This window comes from Choloepus didactylus, chromosome 18 (genome assembly GCF_015220235.1).
Source record: "Choloepus didactylus isolate mChoDid1 chromosome 18, mChoDid1.pri, whole genome shotgun sequence".
Taxonomy (NCBI): domain Eukaryota; kingdom Metazoa; phylum Chordata; class Mammalia; order Pilosa; family Megalonychidae; genus Choloepus; species Choloepus didactylus.
Genome location: NC_051324.1, coordinates 7,172,895 through 7,196,245, shown reverse-complemented (window position 1 = coordinate 7,196,245; position 23,351 = coordinate 7,172,895). Strand labels below are relative to the sequence as shown.

Sequence of the window (23,351 nt, the reverse complement as noted above, 5' to 3'; positions counted from 1 at the left end):
AGCAGGGAATAGAGGACAGAGACATCTCCAAATTATCTTCCTATGTGTGGCTGACAGGGAAACTTTCATTGATTTCTTGGATCCTGGCTTTCTCTGGGGGAAAGAGGTGGATCTTTACGGGTCACTCTTGAAAGGAGATATCTTTCCTCTGCTTGCCCCTTGTGACCCACCATCCTCTCTGGAGTAGGAACAACTAAGATATCCCCTATCTTCCTAGCCTGACAATTCTACTTTTAGGCCTTATTTAGTGGGATTTTCTTAGACCAATGAATTTGCAGTATTTTCATTTGCTTTCTCTCCATCTCAGGTCAAGGAGAAGTTGATTCTCCGTCTAGTAAGTGTCCCTGTTTCTTTCGCACTGGTGTACTCCATCACTCTTCTGCAAATGAACCTGAGTCTCTGGAAACCACAGACATGATTAGGAATTATCTAACCTCCATCCATAATACCCAATCAGGAAAAAAAGCCCTGGGGGACCTACTAGTATCTTCCAGCCAAATCATCATGATTACACAGGGTTTCTATTTTTGCTTATCTGCCCACTTCCCCCCAAATTCCCATATCTGCAAAATTCTAGATTGTGGTTTATCTGATACACAATGGAGTCAGCATGAGAATGTATCATAAGGAACATGCAAACAACTGCATTCAACATCCTCCAATCCTACTGACACCAAAATAAGGCATGCAAAACAAACTAGCAGTGAACAGAATCTGGGGTGGCTAAGCCAAGATAGCCTACCATGTCTGGGACCAATGACCTGAAACTTCCAAATCTTGCACAGTGGAGCCATATAAACAAGCTCTTAAGCATAAGAGCCTCTCCCATTCCAGGAGCCTCAATCTGTCTACAATAGAAATGGCCCCGAAGTGTGAGTTCCCAATGTATTTCCTGGCTCACTGTGCCAACGGTGATTTAGGACATGTCAACACAAAGGCACTCGTGGGAAAGTATGGATTGCTAGTTATACATGGAGGAGGCCCCGGATCCCGTTCCCAGCCCTCCTTGCAGATAGATTAGGGCCATGTGGAATGTGGGCAACAGAATGCGGTTGGGAAAGTTGTAGCCCACTTCTAGGCCTGGCCTCTGAAATTTCCCTTGCAATTGTCCATGGTCTCCCTCTCCTCCAGAAGGGCAGCTAAAAGCTAAGGACTCCCAGAGAGTGGAGGCACACACTGGAGGAAGCCTGGAGCTCTGGGTCATCATTTGGAGAACAGCCACACAGGAAAGCTATTGGACCCACACTGGAGCAAGAATAAAGTCTGCATTATTGTGAGTCGCTGAGATTTAGGGTTGTTTCTTTCAGCGTGCAGCATTATTTACTTGGATAAATATAGGTCCCAAACCCACTGCAGGCTCACATGTTTAGAGGACTTCCTTTATTCAAGGTAGATGCCAGTGTAGAGTAAACCAGGGAGCATTCCTCCTTGGAATCTAGAGCAGTGTTGCTCAAACTTTACCATGCATCAGAATTACCTGGAAATCTTGTGAAAATATGTTTTTGAAACCAACTCTCAGAGTTTTTGTCTCATATTTGGGTCAAGGGCTGAGAATCTGCATTTGTACCAGGTTCCCAGGTGCAGCTGATACTGCCTGTCTGAGACCACACTGAAAACCACTGGCCTAGCCCTAGAGCATCACAGCATCATCATTCTACTTCAGGGCTATTTAGGGCTGGGATCAGTGCCCTACTCCAGACCTGTCTCAAGCCATTTTACTACACTTACAGCCTCAGTATCCAAAGGGAGGCCAGAGAAGCAAGAGACAGTGAAGGTTCAGTCTTGTCTTAGGCTCAGTCTTACCTCACCAGGCTTGAGTAAACAAGAATGCCTCAAGGATGAAGAAAGAGGATACCAAAGAGACACGAGGAGACAAAGAAACAGATAAAGATAGGCCAAGTCAAAGCGATATAGAAAGAGAGACAGAGAAATCCTGGGGGAGGCGGGGCAAGATGGCAGACTGGTGAGCTGTAAGTTTTAGTTACTCCTCCAGGAAAGTAGGTAAAAAGCCAGGAACTGCGTGGACTGGACACCACAGAGCAATCTGTCTTTGGGCATACTTCATACAACACTCATGAAAACGTGGAACTGCTGAGATCAGCGAAATCTGTAAGTTTTTGCGGCCAGGGGACCTGCGCCCCTCCCTGCCAGGCTCAGTCCCGGGGGAGGAGGGCCTGTCAGCTCCGGGAAGGAGAAGGGAGAACTGAAGTGGCTGCTCTTATCGGAAACTCATTCTACTGATTCAAACTCCAACCATAGATAGACTGAGACCAGACACCAGAGACTCTGAGAGCAGCCAGCCCAGCAGAGAGGAGACAGGCATAGAAAAAAAACAACACGAAAAACTCCAAAATAAAAGCAGAGGATTTTTGGAGTTCTGGTGAACACAGAAAGGGGAAGGGCGGAGCTCAGGCCTTGAGGCGCATATGCAAATCCCGAAGCAAAGCTGATCTCTCTGCCCTGTGGACCTTTCCTTAATGGCCCTGGTTGCTTTGTCTATTAGCATTTCAATAACCCATTAGATCTCTGAGGAGGGCCCTTTTTTTTTTTTTTTTTTTTAAATCCTTTTTTCTTTTTCTAAAACAATTACTCTAAGAAGCGCAATACAGAAAGCTTCAAAGAATTGCAATTTGGGCACGTCAAGTCAAGAACAGAACTAAGAGAGCTCTGAGACAAAAGGCAATAATCCAGTGGCTGAGAAAATTCACTAAACAACACAACTTCCCAAGAAAAGGGAGGTGTCCCCTCATAGCCACCATCCTGGTGGACAGGAAACACTCCTGCCCATCGCCAGCCCCATAGCCCAGAGCTGCCCCAGACAACCAAGTGTGACGGAAGGGCTTCAAATAACAGGCACACACCACAAAACTGGGCGTGGACATTAGCCTTCCCTGCAACCTCAGCTGATTGTCCCAGAGTTGGGAAGGTGGAGCAGTGTGAATTAACAAAGCCCCATTCAGCCATCATTTGAGCAGACTGGGAGCCTCCCTACACAGCCCAGCAGCCCAGAACTGCCCTGGGGGGACGGCACTCACCTGTGACATAGCACAGTCATCCCTCAACAGAGGACCCGGGGTGCACAGCCTGGAAGAGGGGCCCACTTGCAAGTCTCAGGAGCCATACGCCAATACCAAAGACTTGTGGGTCAGTGGCAGAGGCAAACTGTGGCAGGACTGAACTGAAGGATTAGACTATTGCAGCAGCTTTAAAACTCTAGGATCATCAGGGAGATTTGATTGTTAGGGCCAACCCCCTCCCCGACTGCCCAGAAACACGCCCCACATACAGGGCAGGCAACACCAACTACACACGCAAGCTTGGTACACCAATTGGGCCCCACAAGACTCACTCCCCCACTCACCAAAAAGGCTAAGCAGGGGAGAACTGGCTTGTGGAGAACAGGTGGCTCGTGGACGCCACCTGCTGGTTAGTTAGAGAAAGTGTACTCCACGAAGCTGTAGATCTGATAAATTAGAGATAAGGACTTCAATAGGTCTACAAACCCTAAAAGAACCCTATCAAGTTCAGCAAATGCCACGAGGCCAAAAACAACAGAAAATTATAAAGCATATGAAAAAAACCAGACGATATGGATAACCCAAGCCCAAGCACCCAAATCAAAAGATCAGAAGAGACACAGCACCTAGAGCAGCTACTCAAAGAACTAAAGATGAACAATGAGACCATAGTACGGGATATGAAGGAAATCAAGAAGACCCTAGAAGAGCATAAAGAAGACATTGCAAGACTAAATAAAAAAATGGATGATCTTATGGAAATTAAAGAAACTGTTGACCAAATTAAAAAGATTCTGGACACTCATAGTACAAGACTAGAGGAAGTTGAACAACGAATCAGTGACCTCGAAGATGACAGAATGGAAAATGAAAGCATAAAAGAAAGAATGGGGAAAAAAATTGAAAAACTCGAAATGGACCTCAGGGATATGATAGATAATATGAAACGTCCGAATATAAGACTCATTGGTGTCCCAGAAGGGGAAGAAAAGGGTAAAGGTCTAGGAAGAGTATGCAAAGAAATTGTTGGAGAAAACTTCCCAAATCTTCTAAACAACATAAATACACAAATCATAAATGCTCAGCGAACTCCAAATAGAATAAATCCAAAAAAACCCACTCCGAGACATATACTGATCACACTGTCAAACATAGAAGAGAAGGAGCAAGTTCTGAAAGCAGCAAGAGAAAAGCAATTCACCACATACAAAGGAAACAGCATAAGACTAAGTAGTGACTACTCAGCAGCCACCATGGAGGCAAAAAGGCAGTGGCACGATATATTTAAAATTCTGAGTGAGAGGAATTTCCAGCCAAGAATACTTTATCCAGCAAAGCTCTCCTTCAAATTTGAGGGAGAGCTTAAATTTTTCACAAACAAAGAAATGCTGAGAGAATTTGCTAACAAGAGACCTGCCCTACTGGAGATACTAAAGGGAGCCCTACAGACAGAGAAACAAAGACAGGACAGAGAGACTTGGAGAAAGGTTCAGTACTAAAGAGATTCGGTATGGGTACAATAAAGGATATTAATAGAGAGAGGGAAAAATATGGCAAACATAATCCAAAGGATAAGATGGCCGATTCAAGAAATGCCTTCACGGTTTTAACGTTGAATGTAAATGGATTAAACTCCCCAATTAAAAGATATAGATTCGCAGAATGGATCAAAAAAAATGAACCATCAATATGTTGCATACAAGAGACTCATCTTAGACACAGGGACACAAAGAAACTGAAAGTGAAAGGATGGAAAAAAATATTTCATGCAAGCTACAGCCAAAAGAAAGCAGGTGTAGCAATATTAATCTCAGATAAAATAGACTTCAAATGCAGGGATGTTTTGAGAGACAAAGAAGGCCACTACATACTAATAAAAGGGGCAATTCAGCAAGAAGAAATAACAATCGTAAATGTCTATGCACCCAATCAAGGTGCCACAAAATACATGAGAGAAACAATGGCAAAACTAAAGGAAGCAATTGATGTTTCCACAATAATTGTGGGAGACTTCAACACATCACTCTCTCCTATAGATAGATCAACCAGACAGAAGACCAATAAGGAAATTGAAAACCTAAACAATCTGATAAATGAATTAGATTTAACAGACATATACAGGACATTACATCCCAAATCACCAGGATACACATACTTTTCTAGTGCTCACAGAACTTTCTCCAGAATAGATCATATGCTGGGACATAAAACAAGCCTCAATAAATTTAAAAAGATTGAAATTATTCAAAGCACATTCTCTGACCACAATGGAATACAATTAGAAGTCAATAACCATCAGAGACTTAGAAAATTCACAAATACCTGGAGGTTAAACAACACACTCCTAAACAATCAGTGGGTTAAAGAAGAAATAGCAAGAGAAATTGCTAAATATATAGAGACGAATGAAAATGAGAACACAACATACCAAAACCTATGGGATGCAGCAAAAGCAGTGCTAAGGGGGAAATTTATAGCACTAAACGCATATATTAAAAAGGAAGAAAGAGCCAAAATCAAAGAACTAATGGATCAACTGAAGAAGCTAGAAAATGAACAGCAAACCAATCCTAAACCAAGTAGAAGAAAAGAAATAACAAGGATTAAAGCAGAAATAAATGACATAGAGAACAAAAAAACAATAGAGAGGATAAATATCACCAAAGTTGGTTCTTTGAGAAGATCAACAAGATTGACAAGCCCCTAGCTAGACTGACAAAATCAAAAAGAGAGAAGACCCATATAAACAAAATAATGAATGAAAAAGGTGACATAACTGCAGATCCTGAAGAAATTAAAAAAATTATAAGAGGATATTATGAACAACTGTATGGCAACAAACTGGATAATGTAGAAGAAATGGACAATTTCCTGGAAACATATGAACAACCTAGACTGACCAGAGAAGAAATAGAAGACCTCAACCAACCCATCACAAGCAAAGAGATCCAATCAGTCATCAAAAATCTTCCCACAAATAAATGCCCAGGGCCAGATGGCTTCACAGGGGAATTCTACCAAACTTTCCAGAAAGAACTGACACCAATCTTACTCAAACTCTTTCAAAACATTGAAGAAAATGGAACACTACCTAACTCATTTTATGAAGCTAACATCAATCTAATACCAAAACCAGGCAAAGATGCTACAAAAAAGGAAAACTACCGGCCAATCTCCCTAATGAATATAGATGCAAAAATCCTCAACAAAATACTTGCAAATCGAATCCAAAGACACATTAAAGAAAATCATACACCATGACCAAGTGGGGTTCATTCCAGGCATGCAAGGATGGTTCAACATAAGAAAAACAATCAATGTATTACAACACATTAACAAGTCAAAAGGGAAAAATCAATTGATCATCTCAATAGATGCTGAAAAAGCATTTGACAAAATCCAACATCCCTTTTTGATAAAAACACTTCAAAAGGTAGGAATTGAAGGAAACTTCCTCAACATGATAAAGAGCATATATGAAAAACCCACAGCCAGCATAGTACTCAATGGTGAGAGACTGAAAGCCTTCCCTCTAAGATCAGGAACAAGACAAGGATGCCCGCTGTCACCACTGTTATTCAACATTGTGCTGCAAGTGCTAGCCAGGGCAATCCGGCAAGACAAAGAAATAAAAGGCATCCAAATTGGAAAAGAAGAAGTAAAACTGTCATTGTTTGCAGATGATATGATCTTATATCTAGAAAACCCTGAGAAATCAACGATACACCTACTAGAGCTAATAAACAAATTTAGCAAAGTAGCGGGATACAAGATTAATGCACATAAGTCAGTAATGTTTTTATATGCTAGAAATGAACAAACTGAAGAGACACTCAAGAAAAAGATACCATTTTCAATAGCAACTAAAAAAATCAAGTACCTAGGAATAAACTTAACCAAAGATGTAAAAGACCTATACAAAGAAAACTACATAACTCTACTAAAAGAAATAGAAGGGGACCTTAAAAGATGGAAAAATATTCCATGTTCATGGATAGGAAGGCTAAATGTCATTAAGATGTCAATTCTACCCAAACTCATCTACAGATTCAATGCAATCCCAATCAAAATTCCAACAACCTACTTTGCAGACTTGGAAAAGCTAGTTATCAAATTTATTTGGAAAGGGAAGATGCCTCGAATTGCTAAAGACACTCTAAAAAAGAAAAATGAAGTGGGAGGACTTACACTCCCTGACTTTGAAGCTTATTATAAAGCCACAGTTGCCAAAACAGCATGGTACTGGCACAAAGATAGACATATAGATCAATGGAATCGAATTGAGAATTCAGAGATAGACCCTCAGATCTATGGCCGACTCATCTTTGATAAGGCCCCCAAAGTCACCGAACTGAGCCGTAATGGTCTTTTCAACAAATGGGGCTGGGAGAGTTGGATATCCATATCCAAAAGAATGAAAGAGGACCCCTACCTCACCCCCTACACAAAAATTAACTCAAAATGGACCAAAGATCTCAATATAAAAGAAAGTACCATAAAACTCCTAGAAGATAATGTAGGAAAACATCTTCAAGACCTTGTATTAGGCGGCCACTTCCTAGACTTTACACCCAAAGCACAAGCAACAAAGAGAAAATAGATAAATGGGAACTCCTCAAGCTTAGAAGTTTCTGCACCTCAAAGGAATTTCTCAAAAAGGTAAAGAGGCAGCCAACTCAATGGGAAAAAATTTTTGGAAACCATGTATCTGACAAAAGACTGATATCTTGCATATACAAAGAAATCCTACAACTCAATGACAGTAGTACAGACAGCCCAATTATAAAATGGGCAAAAGATATGAAAAGACAGTTCTCTGAAGAGGAAATACAAATGGCCAAGAAACACATGAAAAAATGTTCAGCTTCACTAGCTATTAGAGAGATGCAAATTAAGACCACAATGAGATACCATCTAACACCGGTTAGAATGGCTGCCATTAAACAAACAGGAAACTACAAATGCTGGAGGGGATGTGGAGAAATTGGAACTCTTATTCATTGTTGGTGGGACTGTATAATGGTTCAGCCACTCTGGAAGTCAGTCTGGCAGTTCCTTAAAAAACTAGATATAGAGCTACCATTCGATCCAGCGATTGCACTTCTCGATATATACTCGGAAGATCGGAAAGCAGTGACACGAACAGATATCTGCACGCCAATATTCATAGCAGCATTATTCACAATTGCCAAGAGATGGAAACAACCCAAATGTCCTTCAACAGATGAGTGGATAAATAAAATGTGGTATATACACACGATGGAATACTACGTGGCAGTAGGAAGGAACGATCTGGTGAAACATATGACAACATGGATGAACCTTGAAGACATAATGCTGAGCGAAATAAGCCAGGCACAAAAAGAGAAATATTATATGCTACCACTAATGTGAACTTTGAAAAATGTAAAACAAATGGTTTATAATGTAGAATGTAGGGGAACTAGCAGTAGAGAGCAATTAAGGAAGGGGGAACAATAATCCAAGAAGAACAGATAAGCTATTTAACGTTCTGGGGATGCCCAGAAATGACTATGGTCTGTTAATTTCTGATGGATGTAGTAGGAACAAGTTCACTGAAATGTTGCTATATTATGTAACTTTCTTGGGGTAAAGTAGGAACATGTTGGAAGTTAAGCAGTTATCTTAGGTTAGTTGTCTTTTTCTTACTCCCTTGTTATGGTCTCTTTGAAATGTTCTTTTATTGTATGTTTGTTTTCTTTTTAACTTTTTTTTTCATACAGTTGATTTAAAAAAGAAGGGAAAGTTAAAAAAAAAAAAAAAGAAAAAGAAAAAAGACAAACAAGGAAAAAAAAAAAAAAGATGTAGTGCCCCCTTGAGGAGCCTGCGGAGAATGTGGGGGTATTCGCCTGCCCCACCTCCATGGTTGCTAACATGACCACAGACATAGGGGACTGGTGGTTTGATGGGTTGAGCCCTCTACCATAAGTTTTACCCTTGGGAAGATGGTTGCTGCAAAGGAGAGGCTAGGCCTCCCTGTATTTGTGCCTAAGAGTCTCCTCCTGAATGCCTCTTTGTTGCTCAGATGTGGCCCTCTCTCTCTGGCTAAGCCAACTTGAAAGGTGAAATCACTGCCCTCCCCCCTACGTGGGATCAGACACCCAGGGGAGTGAATCTCCCTGGCAACGTGGAATATGACTCCCGGGGAGGAATGTAGACCCGGCATCGTGGGATGGAAAACATCTTCTTGACCAAAAGGGGGATGTGAAAGGAAATGAAATAAGCTTCAGTGGCAGAGAGATTCCAAAACGAGCCGAGAGATCACTCTGGTGGGCACTCTTACGCACACTTTAGACAACCTTTTTTAGGTTCTAAAGAATTGGGGTAGCTGGTGGTGGATGCCTGAAACTGTTAAACTGCAGCCCAGAGCCCGTGAGTCTCGAGGACAGTTGTATAAAAATGTGGCTTATGAGGGGTGACAGTGGGATTGGGAATGCCATAAGGACCAAACTCTACTTTGTCTGGTTTATGGATGGATGTGTAGAAAAGTAGGGGAAGGAAACAAACAGACAAAGGTACCCAGTGTTCTTTTTTACTTCAATTGCTCTTTTTCACTCTAATTATTATTCTTGTTATTTTTGTGTGTGTGCTAATGAAGGTGTCAGGGATTGATTTAGGTGATGAATGTACAGCTATGTAATGGTACTGTAAACAATCGAAAGTACAATTTGTTTTGTATGACTGCGTGGTATGTGAATATACCTCAATAAAATGATGATTAAAAAAAAAAAAAAAAAAAAAGAAAGAGAGACAGAGACATAGGAGAATTAAAAAGGAAATATTAGCTTCAGGAGATTAGAATACGTTCTCCCAAGACCTTGGCCTTGTAGAAGGAAAGGCTTACCAATAAACCAGTAGTTCCCCAGCCTGGAAACACAATAGAATCATCTGGAGATCTTTTGACACATGCCAAGGCTTGGGCCCCATCCCCAGACACTGCTTCAGTTGCTCTGGGTGGGGCCTCACCTACTGCTGCTCTTTAAATACCCCCAGATGATTTTAACATGTGGCCACAGTTGAGAACCACCAGAATGCAGAGCTCACATTCCTCTCTAGCCTCTTGAAAAGCACCTTTCTGTGTGGTCCACCATGTCCTAGAAGTAATTTGACCTCTCTGGCTCTGAGTCTCCTTATGGGAAAGAAGGTGGTGGCTAAAAGAGTGGAAAGGAACTAGAATCTTCCTCTTTCCTGGAGGCTGATTATCTTTGAATATGAGAGAAAATGATGATTAGATATTAGAGAACCAAGTCTCTTTTCAATCTCTCTCTCTCTCTCTCTCTCTCTCTCTCCCTCTCTCTCCCTCTCTCTCCCTCTTTCTCATTTTCCCAATTCCAGGTACCTGGAAGAAAATATTCATTTTTCACACAATTCTTTCCCACTGTACCCTCACCTTACTCCTACCCACATGACCAGCTCAGAGGTGAAAGTAAATGTCCAGATTCTTGCTAACGTGTGCATTAATTCAATTGCTCATGCAATTCATGACCAAATATATATTTCATAAATGTATAACCCCACTATCACCTGAGGAGTTGGCTCCCTAGATCTGAGGTGTGACTTCCTTCAAAATCAGGAGGACCACATCTGAGAACTAAAATTAACCCCAAGCCCCAAGAATTCCTGCAAGTGCAAAAAGAAAGAGCTGAAAAGGTATGCTTTCTGCAGTGTTCCTTGCTCTGCCCACCCGTATCCTGGAGTGGAAAATGCACAGTTACATTCTACAGATTATTATGATTAAGTAGTGTGTGGAATTCATTTCTTAAAAATAGGTTCATCGACCCTTCATAGCATATTTCTGCAGCACAGGTCTATGTGAAAAGCAAGCGAGGAATAGTTATTGTTTAGCACAATTCATTAAGTATTTCTTTCACCCTCTAGGAATTAAACATTCAAAGGTGAATAAACACAAGAAAATGTGCCCATATTAATTTCTGGTTTACTGCCTTAATTTCAGAGCAGGGTAAAAATCAACAGCCAAGCCTGTGATCTGGACTTGTTACCTGTTAAACAAAGCAATCGAGGGTTAACCCTTCACATCTCCTGCAGAAACTGTCCCAGGAAGAATGCCCTGTAAGTTTTTTTCCTTGACCCTCTCCTTGATGGATGCCAACACTTCTCTTTCTTGAAGAAACTTTTCTTTAACTGCCACGTGCAACAGCTGTAACTCTTCTTAGAAGGAAAGAACACACAACTCAAACCGTCTAACTAGGAAGGGAATGTATCGGCTCATAGAAATGAAAAGTCCAGCGTGGAGACTTGATCTAGAGCTGAAACAATGTCACCAGGCACTGCTTTTGCTTCTCCATCTCTCGGCTCCACTTCCACCATTTCGGCTCCATTTTCGGGCAGCCCTTGCCCTCATGGTGCCAAGGTGTTCGCATGAGTTCTGCCCTACACCCTTCTAGGTTCAAGTCCAGGAGAAAATCGAAAGTCCTCATTTACCCACAATAGTCAAACAAAAGTTTGGGGTGTCCTGAATGGAATCATGCACCCACTGACACACTGATCTGTGGCCGAGGGATGGAACGTATCTGCTAGCTCAGGCCAAGTCACAGCATTCAGCCCAGGAGCTGGGAACTGAATGATCTACCTGGACTGGGAGTGGGGTGGGAGGTGGTTCAGGAGAAGAAGGCTGTTCCCAAATGGAAAAGTGGTGAACAGTTACTAGAAGGGTATGTGGATCCTGGGGTAAAAACACAAGCCAATAAACAAAACTAGCAACAAAAGGGACGTCCGCAAAACCACTGTTCTGCTGACTTTTGAATAACAGGTAAGAGAAGTATGTGACGTGACCAGACTCCGATAGAATATAAACAGCCTTGATTATTGTCCTTTCCACATTTTACTGTTAATACACGAATTTGGATTTTCACTATTTGAGCCTTCTCTGATGACAAGACTATATCCCGTTTATTGTTGCATCCCCAAGGTCTGCAGAATTAATGTCTGCTGGAACCAGTGCTACACTGAGAAGTGAGAGGCCACTGCTTTAGCAACCCACAAGAGCATTTCTGGGATATGGGGGAGAAAAGAAGGCAATTAGTCCATAACCACTAATAAGGAAGTACATTATGGATTTGTCATTTAAAATAATGTCTAGCTAGGGACCCTTAATGCAATCCCTCCAGACTTCTTAGTAGAATAACCAAGAAAACCCACAAAAAGAGAAGTGCTCTCAACTTTGGCAATTATGACTGATGGTTTCCTAATTCCAGGATTGGCAAATAATGACCTTTTATTCTAAAGCATATGGAAATCATGAAAATACATTCTAAGTCTTATATCATGAAAACTGAGGCTGCTTAAAAAGAAAAAAATAGGAAGACAGTCCATTCGTTCCTTACTTTGAGGCTTTGCCAACCGAAAATTGGGTGGTTGCTAATCTAAACAAGGTGTTGGCAAACTTTTTCTGTGAAGAGCCAGACAGTGAAGCCTTTAGGCTTGGTGGGCCATACAGTTCTCTGTTATAGCTATTCAACTTTAACCTCATAGGGGCAAGGCAGCCATAGACAATACATAAATGAATGGGCACAGCTGTATTCCAATAAAACTTTATTTACAAAAACAGGCAGTGGGTCAGATTTGGCCCACAGGCTATAGTTTCTGCATCCCTAATCTTAAACCTGGGTCAGGAGTGTGTGAAGCTACCAAAATAGCATTTCACCTCCCCCTATTTTCCAGTTTAGTCTTACCCTACACTCTCTATCCTCACCATTTTCTATGATGAGAAACAGACACTCCCATAAGACAATGGGATTGGAAGTAGACTGGATTTGGGGTACTTTATACTAGAGACCGTAGACGGTTGTATTTGTTTGGGATGGGGGTATATTTTACATGGCCACAAAACTTAGATTTGAAAAAAAGTAGTTACATATGTTTTCGTTTTCCCATATCTGGTCAAGTCGCCTCATGATCCCCCATTCCAAATTGCCATCAACCTGGCGTGACAATTTCTCCCTTCTAAAGCTGGGAACTGCGGTTTTCAGAACCTCCTCTGCTGAATGGTTCTTTGTTAGTGTTTGCCGCTGAGAGGAATTCACATGAGATTTGGCAGGGGGAGATGAAAAGGATGCTCATTATTCACAAGTCAAGTTGCAAGATTTTGCAAATAATAACACAGGATGCCCAGATAATTTGAATTTCAGAAAAACGGCAAATAATTTTTCAGTACAAGTATGTCCCATAGCACCATGCATTCTTATATGCAATATTTGGACGTACTTATACTACAAAGTTGTATGTCATTTCTCTGAAATTCAAACGTAACAGGCATCCGGTATTTTATGTGGCAACCCCATTCAAGGGAAGGCATGGCGGCCAGGAGTGTGCCTCCGCAGACCCCTTGGAGAACTCTTCCTTTGTGCTTTGGGAGACATGTGGCTCTAAAAACCGCTCCACAGAGAGCCTGTGGCACATAGAAGCTGCAACTTCTCACGCTTTTCCAAGAACTCTACTATTTCACAAAATCCAGTGCTTCAAGCTGACATTGTTAGTGACCCTGATCATGAAGCTATAGCCTTCCAGCCCCTCCTATACTCATGTAAATTCTGATGACTATTTTAAAACCATCATTTCTATAATACTTAGAGGGGCTTGGACCAAACCCAGACTGACACACCAACTCAAGATAATTTAAGATAATGCAATCACTTCTGATGGCTCTATAGCCTATTCAGGATTCTTTCCTTTTATCCTCTTCTCTGGAGTAATATAAGTGACTGGGGGGGGGGGGGGGGCTTACATATCTGCTGGCCATCAGGGAGGAGCATCTGGTCCACATCTGTCATTTGTCCTCACTGAGATATAAACACTTTTGCATTGTCCTTGTAACCATGCACTGTCATCCACATGGCTTCCAGGTGACAGCCATACCTATTCCGTGTCTTTTTTAGCTGGACCCCAAGCCACTTACAGCTCTCTATCCCTCTAAGTATTTCTGCTCTCCTCCTTCTACCCACCCAGCAAAGAGCTTAGATACTGCCATCTCCTCTCCCTGAACCATGCTAGGACAGGGAGCATCTGAAAGGCTTCAGTCGGGGCTATCTCCTTGAATACTGCCCTTACCTACTGTTTCCCCAACACTGGGTACAAGCTGGATAAGGGCATCTCCACCTGCTTGCAGTTTATCAAGTCTTTCCCAGGAAGCAAGGCTCAAGTTCCCATGCTCTTAGACACCCACGTTTCTCTGTAAAAGCTATCATCTCATGCCCTCCCCCGGAATCTACCTGAAAGGATCAAGAATTCTAGAGCCATATCCAAGTGGTCATCTACCTCCCTGCTTCAATTTCCCAGTCCCTCCACATTCCCTATTCCAGAAAGGAAATCTGCTCATCGTACCACCATGCATTCTTATCCATCTATGGTTTCGCTTATATACTCTAACCTCACAGTCTCCAGACTGTGCCCTCTGGATTCAAAGCCAAGCTCTCAAAATTAAAACAAACAAGTAATACAATATAAGCCTTTTTCTCTCTCTTAAGTGCTTGGCTCTTACAAGAAAAGAAAAGAAATAGCATGACTTTCAGGGCTATTGCCTCTGCTATATGTTTAAAATCTATTCAAAAATTCAATGGACTGTTATAGGCCGTATCCACACTCCCCTGGGGTATTAAATGTCACGGCTCACTGGATGGAGAGCCACAGGACAACATCAAAACACACGGGAATGAAAAACCTTGATTAGTATCTCTGGATGTTTCCCCTACATGCAATTGTTAGCTCACTCTATCAGTTCACATCACCAGAGAACCAGACCACGAAATGCAAGTGGAAAACAAGCAATAATCAAAGATTCCATAGAACAATCTTTCCTGCTGTGAAGAAATACCTCATTTTGAGAACCAAATGGGCTCTCACAATTTCAGGCAAAAAAAAGAAAAAATCAATTCATTGTAACTATTTCGCTCTATACTAAAATATTTTTTGAAAGACAAAAATAAAAAGGGACAAAAAAGTTCCTTAAACATTCCCGTAGCTTCTGAAATGTTACTTACAAAGGAACACAAATCAAGCTGGCTTCAGACTTCTCTTCAACACAGAATGCCAAAAGGCAATGAACAAGAATAGTTAGACAGAAACATCTGAAACTGTTGAATGCAATCCAGTATCCGTGCTTTCTGATGGCAAGTGTATAAGCATATGGCTTAGATGGTGTGACCATGAGATTGTGAAAACCTGTGGCTCACACTGCCTTTACCCAGCGTATGGACAGATGAGGAGAAAAATGGGGACAAAAAGTAAATGACTAATATGGGGGAGGAGGGGTATGGGATGTTTTGAGTGTTCTTTTTACTTTTATTTTTATTCTTATTTTTATTTGGGAGTAATGGAAATATTCAAAAATTGATTTTGGTGCTGAATGCACAAATATATCATGATACTGTGAATTATTTTTACACTTTGATGATTGTATGGTATGTAAATATATTTCAATTAAAAATTGGATAAAAAAAGGCAATGGAACAACTTCTATAGAGATTTGAGGGGGAAACAGGTGTTACCCCCAAACATTAAATGTACCCAGTACTGGGCTGGAGATATGGATTTGGAAGCATAAAAGGAACAATTGTTTCCTGGGCAAATAAACTCATACCAGGAGAGATTTTAAAGTGAGAAGACCCGGAGGTCTGAGACAGAGGCTTAAACAACACTAGTATTGACGGAATAAACAAAGAGACAGTAGCCAAGGAGAAAGAGAAGGAGTGCCACTAAGGTGGGGGTTATCTAGGATGGTACTTGCCACAGAAGTTAAGAGACAGAACGTTTTCATGATGCCTGAACAGGGCCTCGTGCATTTGATGACAAAGAAGTCACCAGTGATAGACTTAATTATAAAATTTAATTTTTAAGATATTCAATTCATATTATTACAAGCAATGGGTCATTGGCACTTACATAAATAATAATACTTTCATTCTCAGTAACTGGAATGACTTGCTCCACCCCATCCAGAATACAAGAAATGGCACATTTCTTTTTACTGTTTTATTCCAAATTACCTATGCATATTCCTCTACCAAAGTATTGTCTGTTTTATTTCATTTTAAATTTCAATTAAATATAATAATAAATGTATTCTCTTGCAGAATTTGCCTTTTTTACTCAACATCCATGTTGATACATGCGGCTATAGTTCATTCATTTTCACTGCTGTATAGTATCTTACCATATGGATAATACATACCATAATTTATTCATTTTACTACTGATGCACATTTGGTTTGTTTCCTGTTATTTTTGCTATTATGAAAAATGCAACAATCAATCCTGGATGGAGCCCCATATGGCCTGGACTTTTTCTAGACATGCATCCAAAACATCTGCCCATTTATGTCTGATGTTCTCACTTAGTGACATCCGAGATGTATGGAGGGAGACTCTCCTAACTGTTCTGGGAGATAATAAATATTTATTGCTGTTTTAAGGTGTTAAGTTTGGGGGTAATTTGTTACACAGCAGTAGATAACAAATACACTTTTTATTTTTCTTACCACAATTATATAATATAAAGAAAACATCACAATTGTTTTCAAAAAGTCCCATATGAGCACTCTTAAAATCTCCTTCTGTAATAGAGATTACGGTGTATTGTTGAAGAAAAAATAAAAGCTGGGATTGCTGGTGGTCAGGAACGTTCACTCCCAGACAGACATCCTGAAGTCATTTTCAAGGTTCCTTTGTTTCTATTTTCATTTATGATGAGACACGCAGAGGAAAGGGATGAGGGGGGTGAAGGTGACAAGAATTTTATTTGAAGGATTTACAGGGTGCTAATGGCCCTGAACTCACACTGTATACAAAACACGATTACGATGAACACATTTGGAGGCCCTAAGCATTAAAACGATAATGATGCCTCTCTATGCATAAATTAAAACTGTACAAAACTATAAGATACATGTAAGAAATGCCAACATTTCCAGTTTTCCTGATGCTTTTTTTGAAATATCACTTATCAAATTATCAATTAGCAAATAATCAATTATTAAATTGTTTAGTGCACCTGCAGTGCCCCTTTACTCACAGACTGACTATTGTTTAATCCAGCATTGATAACTCCCTTTAGGAACAAAAAGATTCATTTTCTAATGTGAACATTTTGCACCATAGCAATTTCTATGTCCCTGTTATTAAGAAATCAATCATTTTACCTTCCAGTCACTGGAGTTTTCCTGAGAGATTCTTGTTAGCTAAGCTGCCTTTGATATGTGCTTATTCTGTTAATATTTCTTTGAAACCCATTATAAACATTCTGTATAACCAGAAACTCTGCAGTCTCTGGGAGGTGACTAATATCAAAGTGTTAAGGGAAAGAGGAGCTCATTTCAGGGCCTAAGGTCTCACCATCGCCTGGGTTCCCCTGTTCTTGGCATCTGTGCTTTTTCACCTCACATACATGCAAAGATCTGAGCTATTTATAACCTGATCATGAAGGGCTCAGCTGGTGACAAATGCTAATTTATGAGGCCAGGAAAGGAGCTCCATATTATCCTTTTTTGAAGACAAGGTAGGATGGAGAGGCTCTGAGCATCCTGCATACTTTAAAAATGCTTTTCTATATTTACTGACTGGGTAGGGGACCATACCGAAGGAAACCAAAGCAAACTAGGGATTCAGTTACTCATTGGGCAGATTCAGCACAAGCTTACAGCATAGCCAAAGCTGGGTACCAGTAAATCTTTATAGTTCATAAAGTATATAAAATTATTTTATTTATTATTTATATATAATTAACTTAATAATTAATATTAAAATTACGAAGCTGAACTGTTCAATACGGTATCTTCTAGTCACCTGTGACTAATTTAAAATTAATTAAATTATTAAATAAGATTGAAAATTCAGTTCCTCAATTGCACTAGCCATATTTCAAGTACTCAAGAGCCTCTGTATCTACTGCAGATTTGGAACATTTTATTCCTATCAGAAAGTTCTATTGGACAGCACTCTTCTAAAGTATTTAAAGACCCCATGGGAAAGGAATCAAAACCTCACTGAATTTCTTTACATCGTCCTTACTCCTGTTCTGCAATTGGGCATTGTTTAAATTTTGAATTACACGTTTGGGGAAGAGGTGGGAGAACACATTATTTTCCGTGTCTGGAGACCGTTTAAAGAATTTAATCTGACCTTGGCCAGAGAGAACCCCAACACCATTTATATCCTTTGACCTCCCCTCCACACGCCCCATCAATCCACCGCTGCCCTCGGCGGTCACCCTAGCGCACCTCCAACCCACACACTAGCCACCAGGTAGGCGCCTCCACCCGTTTCCTAGAAACAGCCGCGCGACCCCACCCCTTCGCGGTGTCCCTCGCTTACCTTTTTAAGCCTGGGAGGGGCGGGACCAGGAGTCCTGCGGCCAATAGGAGGGGAGCAGGGGAGGGAGTCCCGGCCGCGTCCCCGTCGCTAGGGCAACCGAGGCCGCCCCAGGCCGCGCGAGATGCCGAGAGCCGAGGAGCAGGCCGCGCTCGCGGCGGAGAACGCGGACGAGGAGCCGGGCGCCGACCCGCGACTGCGACTCCTGGGGGCCTGCGTGGCCCGGAGCCTGCGGCCGGCCGCGGGCGCCTGGGAGCGCTGCGCCGGGACGGCCGAGGCCGAGCCGCTGCTGCAGGCCTTCCTGGGCCGCGAGGCTGCGCGGGCGCCGCGGCCGCTGCTGGTGGTGCGGCCCGGGCCCGGGGGCCTGGCGGTGCTGCCGGGGCTGGACGCGGGAGCCGAGCCCGGGCCGGCCCGCGCCAAGGGGCTCTTCTTCCTGCGCACCGGGCCCGAGCCGCCGGGGCCCGGCAGCCTCCGCGGCGCCGTGCTCTGGGGAGATCTGCCCGCGGCGCCTCTGGAGCACCTGGCCGCGCTGCTCTCTGAGGTGAGGGTGGGTGGGAGGCCTGGCGCTGGCTGCAGCCGGGGCCCGGAGGGGAGGAGGAGTCGCGAGGGGCGGCCGAGGGGCGAAACTGGCGGGGAGACGTGAGGAGGCGGGACCAGGGGCCGAGGGACGGGGACGTGGGGGCAGCCACGACTGGGAGCCGAGTTCGAGGGACCTGGGGGAAAATGGCGCGGGTGGGGGCCGGCGGTCCGGGAGTGGAGGGGCGGAGCTGGGTGGCCACTGGGATCAGAGACGACATCTGAGACGTGGACGGGACGGGTGAGCCGAAGGAAATCTGAGTGGAGGCCAGGCTAGCCTGAAGGGGCTGAGACTTGGAACAGCCCTAGTCTGGGGTCAAGACAAAGTCAAGGGGAGGCTCGAGGTCCTGGACCACTTTTTAAGTCAGTATCTCTTAGCCCATTCCATAAATTGGGAAGGACTAGAGGAAACAGGAAGTGGTGCACAAGGTGAGTGAGTGCAGTGGAAGGAGGCGAAGGGCTATAAACAGTTTTTACTTTTGGAGTGGAGTTAAAAGGGACAGGTGGAATGGTTTTGATTTTCTTTTCACCACACAACCATTTACCCGAGGTCTTGTGCTCAGACAAGAAGTTGGGGCATCCGGTTGGAAATGTCCAACAGGTGTTTAGGGAGATCTGCCTGGAGCTCAGGGAGGAAGGCAGAGATGTCCCTAATGGAGTGCTTCCGAGGCACCATTGTGGATGCTTTGAGAGTGCAGGACGGTCTTGGAACACTTAAACCTTTCTGGAATAGGAGTAAACTTCCCTGCAAGTCTTGCATATGTGATGTCCTAGATCCTGCAGGTTGTGAAATATAAGGATGTACAGAGTACTAGCTTTATGATGTTTCATGTGTGGTGCTATGGAGGTACCAAAGAAATAGAAGACAGGGTGCCATCCATGGACTGCCTACTTTGAGGAGCCAAAATATATGTAGCTAATCAAGTATTCAAAATATTTAAAAACAGTATGGCTGGGGAAGGGGGTGGCGATAGAGCTCCCCTAAAGTTGCCCCACCCCCTTGTTGTAGCCGGGTTCTGGAGAGTCCCTGCTAGGTCTTGTTAACCCTTTAATTGCTCTACCATGAGGCTGTGGGAGGAGGGGTATTCCAGGGAGGGACTGAAGCAACAGGGGAGCTTGCAGGAGGCCCAGGAAAAAATCACTTTATTAGGAGCTGTGGAAGTATTGCACTATGTTAACAACCGGCATGGCCTTGTTGTTGTGTATTGCCGGAATGCCAGCCCTGCATAAGTCCAAGCTTGGATGAAGTCTCCAAACGAATGCCAGTGGCAGAAAGTGCCATAGAGTACAGAGAAGACAGATGTGCATGTTGTCTCAGAAACGTGCTTCACCTTGAGTGTTGCGCTAGCTCCTGAACCACAGGAGGGATTAGGATAACAGAAGTCAAGGAAGGTAACTGTTGAGGTTTAGAGAGGAGACAAAAGTTCAGAGTCGAGGGAAAGCGGGCCCAGTTGAGACTTGTGTCATGGTTAAGGAAATGTAGCTCAGTAAGCAAAAGTAATTTTAAAATAATGCAGATCCTCAGATGTTCAAGAATTGTCATCACTGCTGCATGAAAGAGATTGTCAACAAACTAAATGTTCATCAACAGGGTACTGGGTGAATGAATTATGGTCCATCTGTTCAATGACATATTGTGTAACTATTAAAAAGAATGATGCTATGGAACAATTCTTAAGATAAATTTTTTTAAGGTGCAGAGTTATATGTATAGTTTGCTAACATTTATGTTAAAAAGAGAAAGGGGAAAGAGGGAAGGAGGGAGGGAGGAGGAAGGGGACAAAAGGAAGGAAAAACATTCATTAACAGGGTCATACTCGGGCCAGGAACTGCTTGGCTGAAGTAAAGGGATAGGTTGAAGACCTTCTTTTCACTAAAAACTTGTACTTTTAAAATTGTAAATCATATAAATGTATTTATTGAAAACCTAAATAAAATAATTTGTACTAAAATACCTCAAGTGCTTTAACTTGTGTTTCTCAAAATCTGTAAAAGCAATCTGTAGTCCAAGCCACGCTCCGTTCTCTCATCTACTTCTTTTACACATTCTGAAGCTGATCTGGTGTCCCTTCAAACCGTGCTAACCTCCCATCCCCCTAAGCTCCCTCCTGCCCCTCCCAGCTCTCCCTATCTACCCCTCTCCTCTCCTTTCTCTCAGTACCTTGTACATCAGTTTAGCCTCTTTGGTAACTTTCTCTACCCCCACTCCACCCCCACCCTCCAGTTTGTATCACAAAGGCCTAAAGAAACCTGACTGAGAGAAGTCTTGCTGTGTTTTGTGTGTGTGTGTGAGTGTGTAGGTCAGGTTGGGGTGGTGGTAGAGAATGCACTGATCAGAGGAGAAGGCCATAAATTCAAGCAATAATTATTTTTGTCCCACTGCACCAGTACAAGGCAAAAATAAAAAATGCATCCGAGAAATGTGTCAAAGGAAGAATTGACAGAATTTAGAAGCCAATTCCCCTGCTCCATTTCTTCCTCCTCCCAATCACTTGATTCATTGCGAACAGGTTGTTTTTCCTGGAGTTCTGAAACCTGGATGCTTGTTTGAATTTTTATCTTTGGGAGAATGAGCATGGGATTTGAGGTCAGACAGATCTAGGTTAAAATCCTGGTTCTGCCAAATACATCAGTGATGTAAGCAAGTTAGCTCACCTCTGTCAGGTCCAAAACACCTTACAGGGTTATTATGAAATTTAGAAATAATGTATTAGCATATCTAGAACAGAGTGTGTTATATTGTAGAAGTTCCATAAAGAATGGGAAGTCTTGTCAATATCCCCCACATAAAATCTTCTTCAACCACTCCTCTGACCAATCCTGTCACCCTGCTCTAACTAAACCTGGTTCTCCCCTGAGGAGTCTGCTTCCCCAGCCATCTTCCCCAGCCATGCTCTCACTGAGCCTGGAGATGGGAGAAGTGCCCTCCTTGCTGCTCACTGTGGCTTCCAGACCATGTTGAAAGACCTGTAGTTTGAATCTTATGTCATCAGCTTTAGTCACCCACTGTCCTCATTGCTGCATCGTATATGATGGCACTGCCCTCCTTTCTGTATGATTATAGTTTCTGGCTCACTCTGACTCCCCAATGTCACTCCTGTCTTAATATTTGTCTCTTCAGTAGACACATAAATATCTTCCCAACAATCTGGCCTCTGGGTTCCTTGAACCTTTCTCCTCCAGTGACCCTATCCTGGCCCTTCCCGTGGCCATTCCCAGACCTGGCATTACCAGTGAGCACCTTCATCCTAACCCAGTTTCATGCACCTCCTCTTCTGACAACTACTCCTATCTTTCCAGATCACTCCCTCTAATATCCAGACTACAAAAATTCTTTGACCAAGAAGCTAAACCTGCTTATAATTGTGTCTAAAGGTCTCCCCCTGAGTACCTCTTTGTTGCTCATATGTGGCCCTCTCTCTAGCTAAGCTAACTCGACGGATGAACTCACTGCCCTCCCCCTTACTTGGGACCTGACTCCCAGGGGTGTAAATCTCCCTGGCAACGCAGCACATGACTCCCAGGGATGAATCTGGACCCATCATTGTGGGATTGAGAACATCTTGATCAAACAGGGGATGTGAAATGAAACAAAATAAAGTTTCAGTGGCTGAGAGATTTCAAATGGAGTCAAGAGGTCACTCTGGTGGGCATTCTTACACACTATATAGATAACCCTTTTTAGGTTTAGTGTATTGGAATAGTTAGAAGTAAGTACCTGAAACTATCAAACTCTAACCCAGTAGCCTTGACTGTTGAAGATGATTGTGTAACAATGTAGCTTACAAGGGGTGACAGTGTGATTGTGAAAGCCTTGTGGATCTCACTCCCTTTATCCAGTGTATGGATGGATGGGTAGAAAAATGGGGACAAAACCTAAATGAAAAATAGGGTGGGGGGGCAATTTGGGTGTTCTTTTTTACTTTTATTTTTTATTCTTATTTTTATTCTTTCTGGTGTAAGGAAAATGTTCAAAAATAGATTGGGGTGATGAATGCACAACTATATGGTGGTACTGTGAACAGTTGATTGTACACCATGGAGGATTGTATGGTATGTGAATATATTTCAATAAAATTGAATTAAAAAAATTCCTTGACCCCCACTGGAACCTCCAACCCATTGATCCTGCCGCCTTCCCACAGCCCCTTGCCCGATCCCATGTTCTCTTTTTCCCCCTTACCCAGCCACAGTCCACCATAACCATTGTCTCACATAAACTCCTGCCTCACTTGCTTCTCCCTCACTTTATTGTACTTGTTTGGCAAAATCACAATCTTGGAGAAATCCAATTCTCTGCCTGCTCCATAACCTACAGAGTATGAAACTGATTGAGGCTAGAGAAAAACCAACAACCACTTTAAATTCATAACCTTGAACCTCTAATAGGCCCTCTGTGCTGCCTAGCAGAAATTG

General features: G+C 42.6%; 1 protein-coding gene across 5 annotated transcripts in view; it reads left to right on the top strand.

Moving 5' to 3' along the window:
- Positions 1-18,470: 18,470 nt before the first annotated feature.
- Positions 18,471-23,351, top strand: part of DNAH9 (dynein axonemal heavy chain 9) — a 322,619-nt gene continuing 317,738 nt past the window's right edge. For all 5 annotated transcript variants that reach the window (XR_005212602.1, XM_037808448.1, XM_037808450.1 and 2 more), the window contains exon 1: positions 18,471-18,900. Coding sequence is in view for 4 of the 5 variants with exons in the window: in XM_037808448.1 (XP_037664376.1) it covers positions 18,484-18,900 (417 nt within the window). In the remaining variant the exon portion in view is untranslated. The remainder of the gene's footprint in view (positions 18,901-23,351) is intronic.